General features: G+C 35.8%; 1 protein-coding gene across 1 annotated transcript in view; it reads left to right on the top strand.

Moving 5' to 3' along the window:
- The first annotated feature begins 1,870 nt into the window (after window positions 1–1,870).
- The window catches only part of LOC145982752 (uncharacterized), a 51,313-nt gene continuing 30,873 nt past the window's right edge, over window positions 1,871–22,310 (top strand). Inside the window, exons 1-4 of the mRNA XM_083116121.1 lie at window positions 1,871–1,935; window positions 3,741–3,809; window positions 16,220–16,345; window positions 16,843–16,950. Of these exons, the coding sequence (XP_082972247.1) occupies window positions 1,871–1,935; window positions 3,741–3,809; window positions 16,220–16,345; window positions 16,843–16,950 (368 nt within the window). The remainder of the gene's footprint in view (window positions 1,936–3,740; window positions 3,810–16,219; window positions 16,346–16,842; window positions 16,951–22,310) is intronic.

The following is a 22,310-nucleotide window of genomic DNA, read 5'->3' as shown; positions in this document are numbered from 1 at the left end:
CCTTCTTTTCTTTAACGTGCTATTACATTTAAGCATATATTTCATAGATATGCATTTTAAAGGCAGGTGCTTCATATATTAAATTTTTCCCTCTGAAAATGGCCTTTGAACTACCTATTTCATCATTTTCTCCCTATTTGCCTGCCTATTTATAAATTTTTAGAGCTACAAATCTGCACTTTTAATATTAACTCTTAAAGGGAGAATATACATATGTCTCTAGATACATATAATATAGGCCTCTATATAGCCAGCATATTGAGATCTCTCACTGGAGTGGCAATGGGTCTTACAAGATACTTGAATAGTTTCATACTGGTCAGTGGTGCCATCTTTTGAGTTTTTGTAGAAAATACAAGGAAGTATGAAATACTATTTGCTGCAAGATGGTGTACAACAATAAGGCATGCTGCAGCATGCATGTAGGTTTATTTCATTTGTAATTTCCAAATAATATTTTCATGTATTTTTTTATTGAATATTTAACAGAAATGTGCTATAAAACATAAAAGATAAAAAATATAGCCGCATCTATTATATTTGGCTAAATTCAGGTAATGAAAATTGAATGTATCTGAGAAGATACAATTCCCATTTTAGCACAATTTGATTTTAGGATGAGATTGTAATGCATATATGTGATATTGTACACATACAATATTATGTTTTTACTATCTTTCAATAAGAGTTACTTCAAAACTCTATTTTTTGGTTCGGGACTATATTATATGCTTAAATTCAATTATGTTATAAGATTTATAAGCTTTTCTGTATTACTAAAAACATTAGATATTTATAAAAGGACACTCTTAAAGGATTACATGTGTTTGACTGTGATTCAAATCCAGAACCTTTGATGGTAAGATAGTGAGCTGACCCCTCAATGGACAAGCTTACAGAAATGGCAGATTTTATATTACCCTACAGGCGTACAAAAATACTTTCAAATTCGAATTATTCTTTTTATTTTTTTAGAAAATTCAACTTTGCATGTTTTATGAGACTCTCAGAAGCCAGGAAAAATTTTGAGTATCATTCCACCTGACACAGAATTTCTGGCTTGGGTAGTACTTCAAGTGAAGGTGAAGATACTGCAAATCACTATGATCCTATATTAGTTGTCCCCATGTTTCATTTTTGGAAGTCTCTTGCCATCATCTGCAAAAGATATTTCGACGTAAATTGAACACAGAAAAAAAGTGTCCACCCAGCCTTTGTAGGTGTTCCATCACCATCAACTACAATATGAACCACAACCACCGTTGTTGTGGGACCACTTGGTCACTGGCTCATATCGATAGGATGATATCTAGATCATGGGGGGGGGGGGGAATTGGGCACGAAGGATAGATACAAAAACTGCCACAAATGACAAAATAGGGCACTGAGGTAGAGACTGCCCCAAAGGACAAACATACTGTGTGGGCACCGGAGCCACTTGAACAGGTGGAAAGAAAACTGGTTCTCCCTGACAGGGGTTTGAACCCAGGTCTCTTGCATGGTAGTTAGACACCATACTGACTGAGGTACCGTGGCTATAATTTTTATTACAATAGCATATAATAATAAAATAATTTCTAAATTTTCATTGTGAATAAATAAAAACAAATATATGTTCTTTTTTGTATTTCCCACAAAGGAATTTTGTATCTATCAGGATACAAGAAAATTGGCAACATTGGAACATGAATTTACAAATTTTATGGAACTTTCTGTCATATTTGAGTTTCAAGTAGTATGATTGTGTCATAATTTTTTGGAAATTGGAACATGTCTTGCTCCTTTAACGGTTAATGTAAAATAATTTTTATTTCTAATTTCAGTGTGCCGAGTTAATTGATTATATTTCAATAAGTTAATCCCAGCTACAATGTACCAAAGAATGAGTGCAGAAGAATTCCTAGAAAGGCAAAAGCACCCTGAACCAGCTCTTAGGTGAGTTCTTGGATTCCTTAATGGTTAAATGTTAAAATACTTACAAAATTTGCACTTTCATTGCAGAATAAAATGTACTATCTAGGTTCTCATGTCTGGAGAATTGCTTTTAGGTACATAATCAATGACTGGAATCATTAGAGTTAGTTAGTGGAAAACAGGCCACCATGTATAACTATGAAACTATGTGACCACCTTTCCTCATATGCATTGAGGCATTTGTCGCACAGTCCTGGCAGTAGCTCAATGGCAGCCCTGTAGAAGGTGAGCGGTTGCTGCAACAACCAATCACTCACTGCATGTTTCAACTCAGTATCTAAGTTAAACTGGTGACAATACAGTTCTGTTTCAGCTCATCAAAGATGGCATAATCTGAGGGGGGCATGTCCAGGCTATAAGATGGGTGCTGGAATGTTTCCCACTGAAATCTGTGTAACAGGTCATGGACAACATTGACTGTATGCAGACATGTATTGTCATCCAACACCACCAACCTGGATGACAGCAAACCTATTATCCTTTATTTCATGGTCTGATGCAGATGCATCAAAGTTTCTGTATACCTCACACCAGTAATGGTTGCACCTTTCTCACAAATTCGATAAGCAGGGGCCAGCCCCCTGTGGTTGAAGCACAATGTGAGAAGCATGTGACCACAGGAACTCTGCATAGCCTTCAGTGGTGGTGAGTGAGGGTGCTTTCACTGCTGACTTTGCCCCTTGGTTTCCGGTTGATGCAGATGGCACACAGATTCATCCCCCATGACAATTCAACAGAGGAAATCACTGCCTTCCTGGTTGTATAAATGGAACATCTCTAGTTCCATTTCCATACAAAGCAGCTTTTGTTCTGTGTTTGGATTGTGGGAAACCCACTGTGTGCACACCTTACAATACTGGAGGGGGTGTTTCATGATGTTAAACACCATGCCGTGAATTGCCCCTGTGGTCTGTGCAACATGCTTCACTGTACACGATCGATCCATCCTGTTGGATGAGGTCATCATTTCCGACAGTGACAGATTGTCCAGGTCATGGATCGTCCTGCAGTGATGTTCTTCCTTTGCGAAACCTCTGACTCCACTCCTTCACCTGCAACAGAAATAAACAATGTTCCATTTACACTCCCATCATTCGACCGTGAATGTCTCACATACTAGTGCCTTTCACCACCAGGAAAAACACCACTATCATCTGTTGGACGTCAATGGAACTCCCTTCCAATGGCAGGAGTTTCATGGAGCCTTTGCATCTACATATAGAGATATATATGAGGTTGTCTGTTTTTCACTCACTGACTTTTTATAAATAAAGCTTCATGCAAATAATTTACTTTTTTGTAGTAGTAGTAGTGCATGCACTTTGTCTGGCTGATGAATGATACTTTTGTAACTATGAAAAAAAGAGGGGGAAGTTACTCTTTTACATTTTAATTGCCTTTACAAGCATTTGGTATGTCACCAGGGACAACCTTGAGTATTGAAACACATATATTATGCCACTGATGTGCATTTTCAGCATTTAATTCCAGGATTTTGTGCTGTATCAAGGTTTTCACTGATCTGGAAAAGTTAGGCAAAATCATCTCAAGTGAAAAAAGAAGACACTAAATTTTGTAAATATATTAGAAAAATCTGGGAAATTGGATTTCAGTTATCATGATCAAAATGGAAAATATGTTTTATTCTTTCCACCAACTGGAATGTTTGGAAAAAATATATTTCATTACAACTCTTATTTTATGTCCACTAAACTTTATGCACATGAGAAGCATGCATAATTGATGCACGATAATTACAATTACAGGGTGTTAGTGCCTCCGGACTTCATAGGTGCTTCTTCTTCCACAGCCAGCAGCATTCAAGATGATGAATGGTAAGATTTTTTTTACCCATTTTTATGTACTATATTTGTAATATTGTTTGTAAATGTTTATATATTGTGCATGATTTTCTTCCTGGTCATTCACTAGTTGAGAACTACAGAAAGGATTTAGAAGTGCATAATTTTAATGTAATGTGACAACAAGCTAATAATCTACACATAAAATTAATGTTCAAAATCATTTCAGTTACAGCTCTGATTAAGAGATTGTGGTTTATACAACTTATGGACAGATTTAATATTTTTGCCTGTACTGGGAAAATACAGCTATAAAATTTAGCAATACCAGTAACACATATTTCTATCGATCAGATATAATTTTATACATTTTGCATGATGAACCTGATTGGAACCTTTTTAATGCACAAAACCAGGTTATTGCAATGGAATATGTGAGAAAAAAAGAACTTCATATTTAGTTTACTTTACAAACTTATGTAAATTGTATCTTCAAATTACACCACATTACAGCATACAGTGGAACGTTGGTTATTTTTGCAGGAAATTATTCTGAAAAACAAGCACTAGGTCTATGCATCACACTGTTAAATTTGTATGTAATTTTGCTGTATTTTGCTTGTATTGGCCTGTATTAGTTAATCTGCTCCAACTTGAACACAAGTATATTTTGAAGAATGCTTGTTTTTATATATAGCTTTTGGTAACATATACACCAATTTTATTGGTGGTGTATGATGTTTAATTCAGCACTTGTTGCAAGTTACAATGTTTACTAAAATAGGATAACATGTGAAGGAAGTTCTGAATTATTCCTCTCCTCCTGAAATATCACTTCTATAAATTATAAAACTTAGAACTGACACAAGTGAAAAATTTTCAAACCATAATAAAATGTAGGTTTAATCTCTCCCATTCAACACCGTAATATTCAAATATTGATAAATCTTTTAGTGTGGTGCAGAGTTTTATGTGATTATAGCCAAGGTAAGAAGTATGGAACATTTAGTGTGGCATTTTGCTTTTGTACAGTCCAGGTGTGGCTCATGCATAATTTTCCTTGGGGTTCACCAAAATTATGCAAAGAGGACTTATCTAAACCTTTACAGACACTACACGCTTTGGTTTGGCTGGTGGATTATTGACAAAGTTAATTTGCTTTATGTTAAGATAACAGTGACAGCACCAAGGAGTGCGTGTATAGGGGGAGGCGATCCTTTTTCATATGGTATTGTATTTAGGGGTATCTCAGAGTTCAGATAATATTCTCGCCTCAATTTTGCTTCTTCCACTAATTTTTCCTGATGCCACCACTGTCAAATAGACCATATTATTGGAACTGGATCCTGAACCTGCAGTTAAAAATACAAATCTACCTGCTAAAATGAGTATGCATCGGCAATCGAACCCAAGACCCCTTGATTACAAGATAAGTCTTAGAGAATTATTCAAAAGTATATCGTTAATTAAATGCGATTCTATTCTATGCAATATGTTTCTTTCTTGTGTTTAACAGAATTAAACAAGAATCAAAGCACACAAAAAATATTAAAACAAAATATTTTTTTCACCTACTTGCATTACTGTGCATGCTTGTAGAGAAAGTCCATTCTCCTCTCCTTTCTTATTGCAAATTTATCAATAACAGCCTCATTGAATGCTACCGATGAACTCCTTTTCTATCGAAAGCCAGGCACGTCACCTGATAATGTTTGCATGAGCATGTGAACACTCATGTATATGTTTTAAATTACGTACATATTAAATGCACACACACACACATATATATTTATTCGAAAAAATCCTTCTTTGATGCTCGAGTATATACACACAATTTACTTTTGACACACCGTCTTTCACACGTCTGATAACTTTTTTAGATAGTTGGTAACACTTACTCCCACGTGTTCCACGGATTGCATTGAACACAATTGCTGTGCGTGTTGCATCAAACTAGCAGCTAAGGGGCTGTTGGCCACTATACCCCGAAAATGTTCACTGCGCTGTGCGAACGTGAGCCCTGATGCAAGCGGCAATACTTCTTGCATTCAGCACCAGAGCGCAGCATATACAGGACATGTCTATGGGGACTTGATATGGTCTGTGCTACATAATTGCATATGTAGAATTTAATTTTAATTATTTTTCTTGATATCGTTATTAAGTGCATTGTGCGTCAGTGTGTAGCATTCAATTACTTCACACACAATGAGAATTTTATTTTCTGTGTAATATCTAAAGCTCAATTATAGGCTTCGGCCTGGTCATCCTTCTGGAGCAAGTTTACAAGGAGATGACAGGTAAACATGTTAATGATGACGATGAACAGATGTTAGTTACTATATGCTTTAAATCAGTGGTTCCCAAAGTGTGTTCCCTGGCACCTTGGGGCGCCGGGATTGACTTACAGGGGCGCTGTAAAATGTTCCAATATTTTCACTGAATTGTTAGTCAATGCTATGAATGTTTCAAATATGTGCTTATTTAGTACATTTTTACATATGAAATGTTTTTGAATTTGAAATACATGTTTAATTTTTAACTTAAGGCATGCAATCTTACAAGTAACTGAGCGTTGCAAGTGTTAGAGAAGGCTACATTATGGGCGCCGCGGAAAAATCTTGAAACACTAAGGGCTCCATGAAGCAAAGAAGTTTGGGAAATCTTGCTTTAAATGGTCGAAAATCAATCTCTCTGAACCATGGCAAAATGATGCTAGGAGGAAAAATACGAAACACGAGCGAAGAAGGAATATGAGCAATGTCACATTGACTGACACTTCAATCATAACCATTGCAACCAAGTTATTGTGAGAGGGGGGCATTCTGTATAATACCCAAACATATTAATACACAAAATACATTTTTTACTGAACTGGATGCATCCTCCTCTCTGTCCCGCTAAAGATGCACGTGCTTTCAATACTAAATGAATGTCGTTGGTTAACATATGGTTGGTGTAATAGAAAGTAGATTGCGAAATATGGTAGTCTTGTGTTGTACATACCTGAGATTGCTTGTTATACTGATTAGTTTGCATTAGCCATTACTAATTGTAAATTACATAATTAAAAGGGTGTTAATTGAATAAAAAAATCTTGTTACTTCGAATATAGCGTGATTTTTGGGGGAAATTGTTTCCAGATCAGAAAAGTCTTCTCATGTTTAACAGTGTAGAAACAGCATTCAGCTTCTGCAGTTGTCATGGGAATGATCACAAATATTCTTAGTAACTTAATACACTTACTGAAAGTTGTATATAAATTGTTCCTCATCATGAACTGTAGTAGTGCTAAAGCTCCCGTCACCTCCCGGAAGTCTTGACGCATGTAAAGGGTTTCCAGTTCTGTTCGAATTCGTAAGTGGCAAATTTATTTGAGAGAAAGAAAATTGCTGCAAGATGATGGTTCCTTTCGTGTGGTCAAATATATTTCAATCACCAGCCATGCACTTCAAAACAAACTAACAAGTATGGAGACAATGGCATGTAACAAAGTCAATTGCATGCGTCCCCTCGAACACCCTCTCACACTAGAGTACAACTTTTGGGTCGTCTTCTGACGTAAGTGCTTAAATGCCTTCATTGTTAGGTTAGACTTGATAGGTTTATGAATCTTCGCAGAAATAGTAAGTAAATACTACGTTTTTGGTCAAGCACAGTAATGCCCCAAAAATTGCATTTTTATATTCTAAGAGAACTAAACCTAAAAAGCCTAACATGACAATGAAAGAATTTAGCCTGACGTCAGAAGACCACAAGGTTGTTTAAGTCTTGTCGGATAAGTGTGACCCCTCGCCCTCGCACTATTGTTTTTGACCTTTCAGTTGCTTTCACCTGAAGTGTTTCCATCTTGAAGAAAAACTCCATTGAATGTGTAGACAAGGTGTTTTCTATCATATTTATCTTATTTATCCCATCATCTTTACTTCTTGTTTTCATTCAGTGTCACCTCTATATTTATATTACCCCCTCTCCATTAATCTAATAAGTCTTGTAAAATATAAATAATACAAAGTAAATGCCAAATGAATTCAAATTGCAACACTGAAAGAGAGTAGAGTATGTTCACTTCAGCTCGCTGGTAATCCTATAGCTGTTGATCTGTGCATGTCCATTTTGAAGAGACGATCCTCTTGGAGTATCTGTCTGCATGTATTTTCACCATATGCAACTTTGGAGCTTCTGCTAACAATCCTATTTTTTAGCATGGTAGAGGTTGCCTTGTGGAGGTTCAATGGAGGCTTTGCACCAAATAGAACTAGAGGGGAGCTGAGTGGCTCTGACCCGCGGTTTCTCCTTCTCACTAAGAGAATTTGCCACCCTATGCTTACAAACATCTCAGTTATTTGTAGAATTTTAATTAATTATTGATTAAGTTTAATTAAAAAATTCTACAAGTACATCTGTGTGTGCCTAATTTAAAGAAATCTCAGTTATTGTTTATTGTGTATATTACTGAGGGTTCACTGCACATTTGTGCTATAGAGCAAACCACGCCTGGTACATTCAGAAATAAATTGCTATTATGGAATGATTTAAACACCCTGAATGCTAGCTAATAATTTATATACCTTTCTTGAAAGACAAGCAGGCCCATCGCGTGATAATGTTCGCATGAGCACGTGAACACTCATGTAAATGTTTTAAAATACGTACATATTAAATGCACACACACACATATGTTGTTGTTTTTTTTTAAAAAAAACTTCTTTGATGTTCGAATATATACACACAATTTACTCGGAGTCGACGTCTTTCACGTCTGATAACTTTTTTAGAGAGTTGGTAACACTGACTCCCACTGTGTTCCACGGATTGCGTTGAACACAATTGCTGTGCGTGTCGCATCAGACGGACAGCTAAGGGACTGTTGGCCTCAAAAATGTACACTGGGCTGTGCGAACATATGGTGCTGGGAGCCCTGATTCAAGCGGCAATACTTCTTGCATTCGGCACCAGAGTGCAGCATCTACAAGGCATGTCTAGGGGGACTCGAGACAGTCTGAGCTACATAGTTGCAAACTTTACTGAGAAATAGCTAAATCTGGCGGATTTTAAATTCCAGTGGGCGCTAAAGTTCACGGAATAGTGACGAGCGACTTTTCTTTAGAAACTAGTCTGCAGGAGTTACATATCTTTCAAGGTTTATATGATTTGCACATGTGCGTCTAAGGGCCATTCAGACAATGCAACTTTTTTTTAGTAATCGACATTTTTAATGCAAAAAAATTACTCTCACCAACTTAAATTGCAAAGGAAAGTGCGGACTATATTTACATCAATTGAACGCACTAGAGATGTTGCTACACATAATATTTTCTTCTTTGAAGTTAGAAAATTAAAACGAAATATGCATAAAATTATCTCATTTGAAATTAATAATTTTTCAATCTTGATATAAAAACACAAACATTGAAATTTAATTTATTGGTTGGAATAAACCTGATGTAAGTTGTTCTTTACAGCACTTTTTAAAAATATATTTTGCATTTTTCACCTGTAAATTTGATTCAGCAATTTTTAGCGCATGTTGAAGATTTAGCAACTTCTGCGTTTCAATTGTTGGCAACACTGTTGCTGTAGGAGAACTTCAAGGGAACATGTTATTTTTGGAAAGGTCAAGTTCCGTTCGTTTTGCGGGGCAATAAAAAAGCCTATGCTCTTTGGCAGGAACCGGCAAAACACTGTTAGAGTGGTGTCGACTTTTGAGAGCAAGATATCTATTGGCAAGCGGTTGGGTGAATTTATGTGCATTGGCTTTTAGTCGTGTGCGCGTGTGTGTAGTGTAGTGTTGTGTTTTGTACACTATGAATACTGTTAGGAGTTTGAAAGAAACTTCATTTTCGCGAATGAACGAAGCAGAACGAACGGAAGTAAAAAGGATGGGCCCTCACCAGACAAACCTCTGCATTGTTCAAGAGGTAAGTACTCCCAACCGAGTTATTGTGGGTGGGGGGCGAGGGCATTCTGTATAATACCCAAATATCTTATATACACAAAATATTTTTTTCTGGACTGGACGTGTCCTCCCCTCTGTCCCGCTAATGATGCACGTGCTTTCAACGCTGAATGAATGTCGTTGGTTAACATATGGTCGGTGTAATAGAAAGTAGATTGCGAAGTATGGTAGTCTTGCATTGTACATACCTGAGATTGCATGTTATACTAATTAGTTTGCACTAGCCATTACTAATTGTAAATTGTGTAATCAAAAGAGTGTTAATTGAATGAAAAATCTTGCATTACTTCAAATATAGCGTGATTTTTGTGGGAAATAGTTGAAAATAAGTTGAACTGTTATTCTTACTTTTTCAATTGAATATGAAGTTACAAGGGGAGAGGAGTAAATCTCCAATCAATATAAAAATTTTATTGTGAACACCCGTATGTGAACCGCATGCGACGTCACTGAAGACAAGTGATGAAAACAAAGAAGAAATACCTGATGCAATGTTGTTATTCAGTAAGTCAGTGAAATTATGTTCTCACTACATTTGAACATTCAGTATGTTACCACCATTCCTGATTCTTCTTCTTCTTCTTGTGAAGTAAAGTAAAGTCCTCCCCTTCTGATGGAGGTCCACAACCTTCCTCATGTTTGAGACGACAATGGCCAGTATGGAATTTTTCGAACCACTTATACACTGAATGATAAAAAACGCTTCCCCCACCCCATGCTTTAGTGACATTTTGAATTGCTTCCACATGTCTGTGACCAAGTTTGAACTCATGAAGCAAAATGATGCCCATTTCTTGCTTTTACAGTGTCATGGTAACTAGAATCGAGGTAAATCAAGTGTTAGGAAAAATATTTTAAGGCAGATATAGATTAAGCAATAAATAAGGTTTAAAATGATATATAACATGCATTATAATGAATGAGATGTATTAGGAAAAAATATTTGCAAAACCCACAGCAAAACAATTGGGCCATTATTTTTGCATCAACCTGGCACACACAACACAGAAATAGATAATGAAGATGGCGCCGGTAGTGCAGTGTAGCCAGAAAGAAGTAAGAAGTCTTATTTTATTCAATTTTTTCAGAAACTTGTGTACTTTATCAGTGTGAAGATACATACTTCTACTTTTTCACATAGTTTCCATGAATTTTAAGACACTTACTGCATTGCTTTAGTAGGCTGGAAAAGCCATCAACATAAATCTGTGTCCTGCTCATAGATGAAGGTACAAAGGCCATATACATCTTGTCTCATTGCTGGTGTAGTGGGGCAGAGACAGTGACTCCTTGACAGCTTGAAGGAATGGAGGTCACTGGTAGCAAGATTAGGACTGTAGAGGGTGGATAGTCTGAGAATTGCCAACTAACCTCTCTAGAAGAACTGCTGTTGTTGAACCCACTGCTGTGTGGGATCTTACAGAACACCAAATCTGGTCTGTTTCTTAGCAATGGATTTCAATCTTGTCAGTAGTGGAAATCTGCTTGCTTCACCTTTCATAGACATCCATGTCTGTAACATGCATCTGTTTGATAACATTCATGAACATTCCTCTCTTCCACCTTTCACCCTTCATGGACACTCTTGCCCTCCACCTACTCCACAAGTACACCATATTTTCTGGAGACCACGTGACGCTCAATGAGACAGTACTGTAAATGCAGGCAGTACAGTGTTCCCACAAGTTCAATATATCTGAAAATATCATGACATGAAACTTATTTTCAGAATCTCCCTCATACATTCATAATTCACCTTGTTAAAAATATAAATAACCTGTTGCACAACAGCCTGTGAGGGCCATTGGCTACCAGTGAGGTATTCTGATAATTTGACCTGGTTTACCAAAAAAAGTGGGTTTACTGCTGTTAACTTAATGCAGCATGGTAGAATACACCACTGTGGCCTACTGACCAATGGCCAGCTAATCATCCAACTAGTTGTAGGGTGACATTGGTCAGCATGATGAACCCACAGTCATTGTTGTAGCTCTCCAACTTCATAACAATGGTGATGGCCATTGGTCCCACACACAGGCTGAAATCTCAGAATAAGAGTTATTACGCTTCGCCCAGGAGACTCAAACCTGTGCACGTCCTGTAGCCAGATCACAGAGTAGAGATGCAAAAAAGCTGGCTTTTTTGAATGGATGATGTTTTTCTGATAAAAAGCTAGCTTTTTTTTAAAAAAAAAACAACAAGAAATTTCGGTGTTTTTCAAATTGCAGATAACCTATTTCACTTGTGGTGTCAGTTAAGGGTGTCATATTTTGGAACTAGACTAAAAAAGAATTAGACGACATAGCAGCTAGAAGACAAATATTGGCAATTTCTTCTGCAAGGTGTTCGAAAAGTCACATGGCTGAGACTTGGAATGTGCATATCGTTTGTACAAAAGTGATAGAGCCATGAATCTTGCATTGGGTATTAACTTTGTGCATGTGGATATTTCTAAAACATTAAAAAAGAAAATGACTCTCTGCATTAACATTCAGTATAGAGAAAAAGTTACTAAGGTGTAAAGAAGTCTTTGTACAAAGTGAAGAAAAACATGGATAAAAGTCAAATATGAAGTCACAAAATTTTTTGATGTGTGTCGCTGGTCTCTGTGGGTATCTATGGAATTGCATAAAAAATTATCATACTTTTGACATAATTTATGATGTTATTTATGGAGTTATTTATTGCATATTCATAATAAAGTATGTTCTTTCAAAATTACAAAGAGTACTGGCAACATTTTTCAGAGGACAGTGCTAGGTGTGCCCGACATCTGGCTATGTTATGCCATCAATGTTCAGATGAAAGAAAATATTTGAAATTTATCGTACAAAGAACTAACCTACCTATAGTATAAAATGAGTAAAAATTTATCGTTCCTTTGCCAACATGAGAAATACCTGCGGAGACCATGAACACACACAGAAAATTTTGCAAGTCTTTCTTTTATCCACATTGTTCTTTACTTCATACAAAACCTTTGTACACCTTAGTAACTTTTCTGCACACTGAACACTCTTGCAGAAAATCATTTTCTTCTTTAATGTTTTAAAGAAATGCACATAGTCAAACTCAATACCCTACGCATGGTTCATGTCTATCACTTTTTGCATGAAAGTAATGTACATTCAAATTCTTGGTTGCTTGACCTCTTTGAACACCCTGTATTTATTAATTTGTTTTTGTTGTTCATGAGTTTGTGTATGTGCCTACTCAATACATAAAGGTAAGACTGCTATCTTGCAATCAAAGGATACCAGGAGACATATGGCATAATGATTTGGATTCCATTTTAAAAATGTAGGACCTTCTGATTAGCCTGTCAGAGTATAAAATGAACTGATAGAGGCATAAAGAAATAAATAAATGTTAATATAAGGGGTTTCAGGACAATTAAAACATTATTACTATTCATAATTTGTATGCAGAACTACATATGCATGTACTTCATTAAATAATTAAGATTAGTATGCTATTACAAGGGATATTCAGAGCCCAATGTAACTATTATTACAAATACTGTTGCTGGAAAATGGCCGGATTTTTGGTTGAATGTTGTACGTATATAAGAATCAGCATCCCTGATGGCATAAAGTAATGTTGCCACCTTGTAATCAAGGGGATCTAAGGGCAATCGCCAATGTGGGCAAAGTGGTTCAGGTCCCATTTTAGCTTGTAGGTACAATCAAGATGAGCATATCTGAGCATATAAAGTGGTCTTAAGCAAACAAACTTTTACTGACATCAAGCCAGATTATTTAAAAATAAAAAAATTGTGTCATTTTTGGCCAAAGAATTTGAGTTTCTGCCTCAGTTGTAGGGCCACGGTGTACTAAGGCAATGCTTCTCAACTGCCGGGCTGCAACTTGGCACCAGACTATGAGAATTCATTAGATCCAATGCTTGCCAACTATTTGGTACCCAGTTTTATATTTGTCAAACAGCCTGGACATGTACACTTCTGTTCACAGAAAGTGACCCACTCGTTTGAGTTAAAGTCCAGCTTCGTCACCGGAAGTACAGCCAAAGTAAGTGTTCGGAAAGGAGCACTGTTGCTTACTATCAATCAATTTAACCATATGCAGGGAATTTTGTGTCTGTGAGAGCCAAAGAAAAGGGCTAACAGAAAGATAGCAGCGTAAATATTAATTAACTGGAATTTCCACATCTACAATCAAAGTAATGTAAATGTGAAATATTCCTTAAATTTATTTGAAAAAGAAACGCGTTATTGACGTTCATGACGAAGTAGTTATCACAATTTGTCAGAATGCGAGGGCACCGGGTTCGAATTTGGCGTGAGGATGGGTGTTCTTTTTGAGTCTCTCTTCATTGTGGGGAGTAGCCAAAAATGGAAGAAAGCAACGCTAAATAATGAAAAGCAAAAACATGCAATAAGAATAAGCGAGACAGAAATAGTGCTGTTGCAATTCCTGAAAATTATGCAAAGATTTTTTTTTTTTTTTTTTTTGGAAATAGTGTTATCCTAGTCCAGGAGAAGGCTGGAAGAATAAATATTCCTCATACACTTTGGCAAACAGAATCGCTAAGTTGGCACTGAATATGCGATGGAAAAATAATAGAAATACTAAAGGAAGAAGAGCTTATGTCACTGCCAGGGAGCACATGAGAAGAGGTACTCCCCTACATCAGTCATCCAGGCTATTAAAAATAAGTCAATGGTTGTCCTCTCATTTAACTTTAACAGTAAATCGATTTTTTGTAAAATAAAAATTTTTGGGCTTTACTTTTTTTACACGTGCACGTTGGTTTCGTAATGGAACATGATAATAGAATTGTGACACTCGTAAATCATAAAATTCTTACCGAATGGATGAATGCCTCTTTAGATTCCAGAATAATGACTCTTCATTTTGAAATAAATAGTTTAAAATAATATAATTTATGTGCCATTGGTTAATGAGATTTGTCATCACATAGCAGAATCCGCACAAAATCTTCCACAAAAGCACAATATCCCAACGTCTTCATTAATTTTCATGCACAAGCTTCACTTGTATTTTGTCAGCAATGTGTACAGCATATGCACCCTATCTGATGAAGCGTATTGCTTTCAAATTAATGTAATTAGCGAGAAGCAACATCAAAAGTTTCGAGCTGGACAGGAAAAGATGCAATCGTATGGATAAATTACTCAACTTACTTCACCATGGCTTGTGGCCATGTCAGTTAAGGGCCAGCTTTGTAAGCTGAAATCCTAGGTTCGAATCCCCGTGTCTCCAAAATATTTTTTCTTACCAAGTGAGTGGTGCTACATAATGTATTTTATTCTCGTCACACCAATTACAGCCTGAAACTTTGTTATTGTTTGCGTGCCAATAAGAAAATATGTATTGAATCTAATACCCATTCAGAGAATGTGACTGTTACTCGAGACTACTTGAAATTGAGATTTTTTAGTTGTTGCTAAGCCTCAATATTTACAAGTGCTAAAATTGAAAATTGTTGAGAGATAAAACACACCTTTAATACTCGCAAGAAGAAAACCACTGAAATTAAATGAGTAAGTTGTGAGGAACATCAGTAGATGTATTTTAAGATGTTCCGTCATTCGCGTGTCACTCTTCTTGTTTTATACATAGATAGATATTTACAAGTGACCCACTCGATGAATGCTCACACCTGAAGAGTAATTTTCTGATCGAAAGAAGAAACCCTGGTCCAAATTGTAAAGTCGAGACATGCGCAGATTGTAGATGTTATTATCAGAAACAAACAGAAACAGCTGTTACACATGTGGGAGAAGGGGAAAAGTGAAGAAATTTGAACCCATTACAAGAACACAGTTTGAAAACCACATTATCAACATTTTTGCAAATTCCAATTTAGCATTTTTGTCAGATATCCATAGAGTAGAATTCAGGTATGTTCCATAACTGGTTCACATGGTGCAGCATCTAACTACAACATGAGAGACCTGGGCTGGCCTCCATGGAAGAGTGGGTAGCACATCACGCTATGACACCAGGGATCCCAGCCTGGGGATGGATGTATGTGAGCGTCCATTCATCAATTTCATCATATCATCGCTCATTCCCATCTTCGCAATTAGTCTAAAGTGGCACAAAAGCAAAGTAAAATAAAGCAAATTAATCAATCAAATAAATATGAGAGACCTTGGTTTGATTTCTGGTGTGGATAATCTCTGGCATGAATTTTTCCAACAATGTGGCTCCATAAATAACTTCTGGGACTCTCATGCAGCCTACAATCAATAATAATTTGGGGAAGAGGAGTGGGAGGGTAAAGGTAGTTAAAGTATGCCAATGATCACATCACCACAAATATGACCAATATTAAGAATGCATGGAGGAGCCTTATCTCCACAGATACTCGTGCATTTCTTTGCCTTTCATCTTTCACCCTGAAGAGTAATAGGTCAAAGAGGCAGAAAAGGAAAAATAAATTATTTCCTAGCTGTTAGTGTTTACTTGGATTGATTTGATTTTTTTGTTTATTTCAGGCAGCGTGCATCACGTTCTTGTAACTTGAGGGTGCTGGAAATCAAAGGCACAGAAATTAGTCGGGCAAGACAATGTTCCAGGATTGTGGATTTGCTTAAAAAACGTGCAGAGAATAGGGGTGGAGAGTAAGTGAGCAGATTTTTATAATTTTATCAGAGTTTTCTTCTTTACCTTTAGTAAAAAGAAAAGAACACTTACATTTTTGGTTAGTAGTTGTAGATCCACAGCATACATTCAAAGAATTTTAAAAAATAAACCAAATTGCTTACATGTATAAGATACATCTACATGTACCCACAATTGGCTCTATAATTAATATAAGTATGTACCTGTGCTGTGTCTAACTTATTTCTTTATCCGGTGTTGTAACATCCCTATACCAAGGGCTGTAAATGTCCATTGCAGATAGGTTTTGTTAAGAAAATGTTGTACCATGACTAAAACATTAAAAATGACAATCATTCTTTATAGTTAGTAAAAATTAATCTTGGTGCTAATTTTAATACCTGAATAAAGAAAATATTTATACAATAGATATCTAAAATTAGTATTTTACTGTGTATATTCTTTTTTGAGAATGGTTGTATTCAATGTTTATTATATTATTTTTTTGAATTTTCAGGGCTTTGGGTTTAAAGGTTATCATTCCTGAAGATAAAGTTTGGCCTTTAACAAACATAAAATTGAAGCTCCTGATGAGAAAGACCCGAACAAAAATAATCGTATCGGGGTTAGTACTATATTTCTTTGAAAATCTTTCATTTTTTTAACTGTGTATAGGCAAGAGTATATTTGAAGAAAGTGGTGGCTAAATTTACTTGTTGCATGCAATAAGGTTGAGAGCTGTTAGAGGTGAACAAACATTACTCAGTGGTGTGCAATGGGGAGTAGTGAGTCTAGCATTGATAGATCAATCCATCTCATCTCTTTGAGTATTTTCAAATCAATACATTTGTTGTCTTGTTGAAACCGCAGTTCATATGCGACATGTCCTTCTCACACATTGGTGCCATTGACAGACAGACTGGCAGGAACTACTCTAGGAGCTTTTTTTTACCACCTGACCAGTTTCAGTTAGAGACTACCACCAAAGGAAAATGGAAGATTTCCATTTCCTCACCAACCCAGCAGCTACTTGTAAGGTCAAAAGACTGAAAATTTCAGGTACTCCAGTCTATCACCTGTAGTAACCAATAGAAGATTTATTTCCCTCGATCCCCTTTCATTTTGGTGGATTGAGGCAGTAGCAACTGGTGCTCTGGCTCTATGGATGTGCACTTCAGTCTCGCTTCCAGAAGTGTTATACCACACCTGTCGAATATTCGCACCTGTCTTTGCATACATAGTGCTGCTTAATATATTGGCAACCGAAGTTTTGATCACCTGTCACTGAAAATGAGGCTATGACAGAGTTATATTTCATGATTTTTTTAGCACCTATTTTTTTTACAAATTAAAAATATTTCAGAAGTTATCCAGCCAATCACGATAAAAGCGATGTTATTGTGCAATATGTAATTCACAATTCGATAACCTGACAAATCACTCAAAACATAGAAATACGGATCTATGATATCAATAATATTACCGATTTGCAAAATATTTGCAAAAATTTCGGGTCTGGCCTCATAATACAGCATTTTTATCTCTGGTCTGCGGTTTTTATTTGTTTTTCAAAAAATCATAGAAAAAATATTTTTAATTTCTTTTTATTTACCACGTATTTCTTCAATTTTCTACAAAATTTCCTCTTTTCAATGAACAAACATTTTTTAAATTTTCTTTTCATTTTCAGACATTTTTTAAATTTTTTTCAGCAATGTTTTGTGAAGAAAAAAAGTACAACATTGTAACAAATGTTAATCAGGGCTTTGGGTTTAAAGGTTATCATTCCTGAAGATAAAGTTTGGCCTTTAACAAACATAAAATTGAAGCTCCTGATGAGAAAGACCCGAACAAAAATAATCGTATCGGGGTTAGTACTATATTTCTTTGAAAATCTTTCATTTTTTTAACTGTGTATAGGCAAGAGTATATTTGAAGAAAGTGGTGGCTAAATTTACTTGTTGCATGCAATAAGGTTGAGAGCTGTTAGAGGTGAACAAACATTACTCAGTGGTGTGCAATGGGGAGTAGTGAGTCTAGCATTGATAGATCAATCCATCTCATCTCTTTGAGTATTTTCAAATCAATACATTTGTTGTCTTGTTGAAACCGCAGTTCATATGCGACATGTCCTTCTCACACATTGGTGCCATTGACAGACAGACTGGCAGGAACTACTCTAGGAGCTTTTTTTTACCACCTGACCAGTTTCAGTTAGAGACTACCACCAAAGGAAAATGGAAGATTTCCATTTCCTCACCAACCCAGCAGCTACTTGTAAGGTCAAAAGACTGAAAATTTCAGGTACTCCAGTCTATCACCTGTAGTAACCAATAGAAGATTTATTTCCCTCGATCCCCTTTCATTTTGGTGGATTGAGGCAGTAGCAACTGGTGCTCTGGCTCTATGGATGTGCACTTCAGTCTCGCTTCCAGAAGTGTTATACCACACCTGTCGAATATTCGCACCTGTCTTTGCATACATAGTGCTGCTTAATATATTGGCAACCGAAGTTTTGATCACCTGTCACTGAAAATGAGGCTATGACAGAGTTATATTTCATGATTTTTTTAGCACCTATTTTTTTTACAAATTAAAAATATTTCAGAAGTTATCCAGCCAATCACGAGAAAAGCGATGTTATTGTGCAATATGTAATTCACAATTCGATAACCTGACAAATCACTCAAAACATAGAAATACGGATCTATGATATCAATAATATTACCGATTTGCAAAATATTTGCAAAAATTTCGGGTCTGGCCTCATAATACAGCATTTTTATCTCTGGTCTGCGGTTTTTATTTGTTTTTCAAAAAATCATAGAAAAAATATTTTTAATTTCTTTTTATTTACCACGTATTTCTTCAATTTTCTACAAAATTTCCTCTTTTCAATGAACAAACATTTTTTAAATTTTCTTTTCATTTTCAGACATTTTTTAAATTTTTTTCAGCAATGTTTTGTGAAGAAAAAAAGTACAACATTGTAACAAATGTTAATATAGAGATTTTTAAGTTCGTAATCTGGATATTTCAATAATTAAGTACATAAACTATCAATACATCTTTTGAATCTTGCACAAGACAAATTACAAGTAATTATCTTTTGTATGAAAAAGTGGCTGCAGGACAGGACCAGACGATGTATCAGTTGGTTCTGCATCATCTGTAAAAATTAAACAAATAAATAAACAAACTAAATAAATAAAATAAATCTTCATTTGACATGCACTATACAAAATAATAAATGGAAAAACTAAAAATACATCAGTGCATGTAGGAGAATCAAGCAAGAGGCAAGATGAATAGACCCAAAAAAACTACGTCTTCTCACGTCATTCATAAAATACTAGAGTTTGCAACACTGTTCATATTGTCGACAATATCATTTTGTAGGTTAGTTGCGTGTTACTCACAAATGCAAAATATAAAAAAGAAAGTTAAAAATTGTACTTACGTATGTGAATATATGTTCCTACCGTAGAACGACGTTTCAGAGATAGACTATCTCCTTCCTCAGGTTCATATAAAAAACTAAGTACTTGGCATAGTACTGCGTCACAAATGTAATATGAGAATAGTGGTTAAGGGTTGGTTAAGATACATTTAAAAATATTATGTTTTTGCTATTAAAGGTTAAGAGGATTAAGTTGAATAAGGGTTTAATCAGGATTAGATTCTTAAAACAATGCAGGAAAATGGGGGTTTTACCAAACTTTTTAAAATGGGGGTATAAACCTTTGAGTGTAGGCATGATTGAACAAAAACAAGATATACAGTTTAAAATACTAGGGAAATGTATTAGGGAAGCACATGGACAAGTCGAACGTCTTAATAAGGAATGCTATAAATTACATTTGGAAGTTAGTGGGGAACTAGACGAAGTGACGTGGAACTGCATTGAAGAGAGACACTTTAGGGCTGTGGAAAAAGCCAAATTCAGGGATAGTAATACTATAGAGATAAAATTGATGAAATTAAAATTGATTTTGAAGGATAATCTAGAGAATAGGGAACAAAAAACAGATAAGTTGGGAAATGAGAACATTTTAAATTTAACCACCCATGAACCACCTAAAGAGTTAATTAGGATTATGAACAAAGGGCAGAAATTTTCAATAGGGGTAGAGAAACTTGAAAAAGAGGAATTCATAATAGCAGCAGAAACAATCGTAACAACTATCGACAAAAGGGAGGATAAAACTGAGGTTAGACAAAGGATACGTAATATTGTAGAACAACACTTGCAAAAAGAAATTGAAAAGGAAATGAGTAAAAAAAATGGGAGATAGAACGCAGAAAGAGAAAGTAAACGAAAATCTAAGATGCGATTTAAAAAATGTAAAACAATGGGTGAAGGCGAATAACGTTTTTCTAATTAGGTCTGATAAAGAAAACAAGATGGTTATCATGGACAGGGAGGAATATAACACCATAAATTAGAAGAAAGCTTCAAAGGTAACGATTTTGAGAAAATAGAGAAAGACCCTATTAATAAGATTAGAAGAGAGGTCAAAAAAGGGGTAGAGACAAGCATTACATTGGGCACAAGCGAAAAGAAAATCCTTATCAAGGAAATTAAAGATGGCAACATACCAATAGCTTTCGGAATATCCAAGACACACAAAGATGGCATACCGCTTAGGCCTATTATACCAACATACAAACATCCAGGATATGGGCTAGCAAAAATGCTGGTAAAAAGAATAAGGAAGATAAATGAGAACACCCAATATAGCATTAGGAATGCCGTAGAAGTTAAAGAATGTATAGGAAATCTGGAAATTGATAACGAGGATACAATAAGTAGTTTTGATGTTATTAACTTATACCCAAGTGTACCGAGGGGGCGGGCGGGAGATTGTTTACTAAGGTGGCTGTTAGAAAAAGGAATAGACATCCTAACTGCTTGGGAGTATGTACGATGGTATAACCTTGTAACGGAATATAACTTTTTCTATGTCAATGACAATATTTATAGACAAATAGAAGGCTTAGCGATGGGAAACCCCATTTCCGGTATGGTAGCGAGCATTTTTATGCACTTCATTGAGAAGGCAGCTTTGGAAAAAACGAGAATGCGTATCAAATATTATGGGAGATACGTTGATGATATTTTGATTATAGGAAAGGCGGTAGCACTGAACAAGGTATTTGAAGAATTAGAAAAACAAGACGAAAGAATAAACTTCACTAGGGAAAACTTAAGCGATGCAAAAATCAATTTTCTGGATCTTAGTATTTTGAAAGAAGGGAATAGGATTAGAACAGGAGTACATCATAAACCCCTATCGGGGAACTTATATATTAACAAGGAATAGGCGCACCCCGAAAAAACAAAGAAAAACGTATTCCTAAACTTTTTTATTAGGGCTGGTAGACTATGCAATAATGGAAAAGAAAAAGACAACGAAATCCAATGGATAAGAAAAACAGGATTAAAAAACGGGTATACGAATAGGGAAATGGATAAGATCGCAGGGAAGGCACAGAAAATTATTAGGAAAGAAAACCAAAAGGAGAAAGGGGATCAAAATGGGGGGGGGGGAAATCGAAAACAGGAAGGAAAAGTACGTTGGTATCCTTTACCATCAATTCGTATCGGAAAAATAACGGGAGATTTTGGAATTGTTTGCGGGATGAAAGCACCAAAGAATGTTGAGAAATACTTTACTGATTATAAGAAAGGAAAGATAAATAGGGAAATACCGGAAAAACAGAAAGGGGTTTATCGAATAGAATGTCAATGCAGGAAGGAGTACATAGGACAGACGGGTCGAAACATGGGTAAAAGATGAAGCGAGCATGAAAAGGATATAAGGGAAAAAGTTCCCAAAACGGGTCTCTCAGAACACATTTTGGAAAGTGGGCATAGAATCGCAAAGAAAGAGGTAATTAGAAAAGAAAGGAGGACGTTAGGAAGAAACGTGTATGAAACAGCGAATATTTGTAGGGGGGGGGGAGAATAATCTTAATAGGGAT

The sequence above is a fragment of the Lepisma saccharinum genome, chromosome 2, assembly GCF_977018435.1.
Source record: "Lepisma saccharinum chromosome 2, izLepSacc3.1, whole genome shotgun sequence".
NCBI lineage: Eukaryota > Metazoa > Arthropoda > Insecta > Zygentoma > Lepismatidae > Lepisma > Lepisma saccharinum.
Note: the sequence above shows the minus strand (reverse complement) of the source record. Positions and strands in the feature narration are given on the sequence as shown.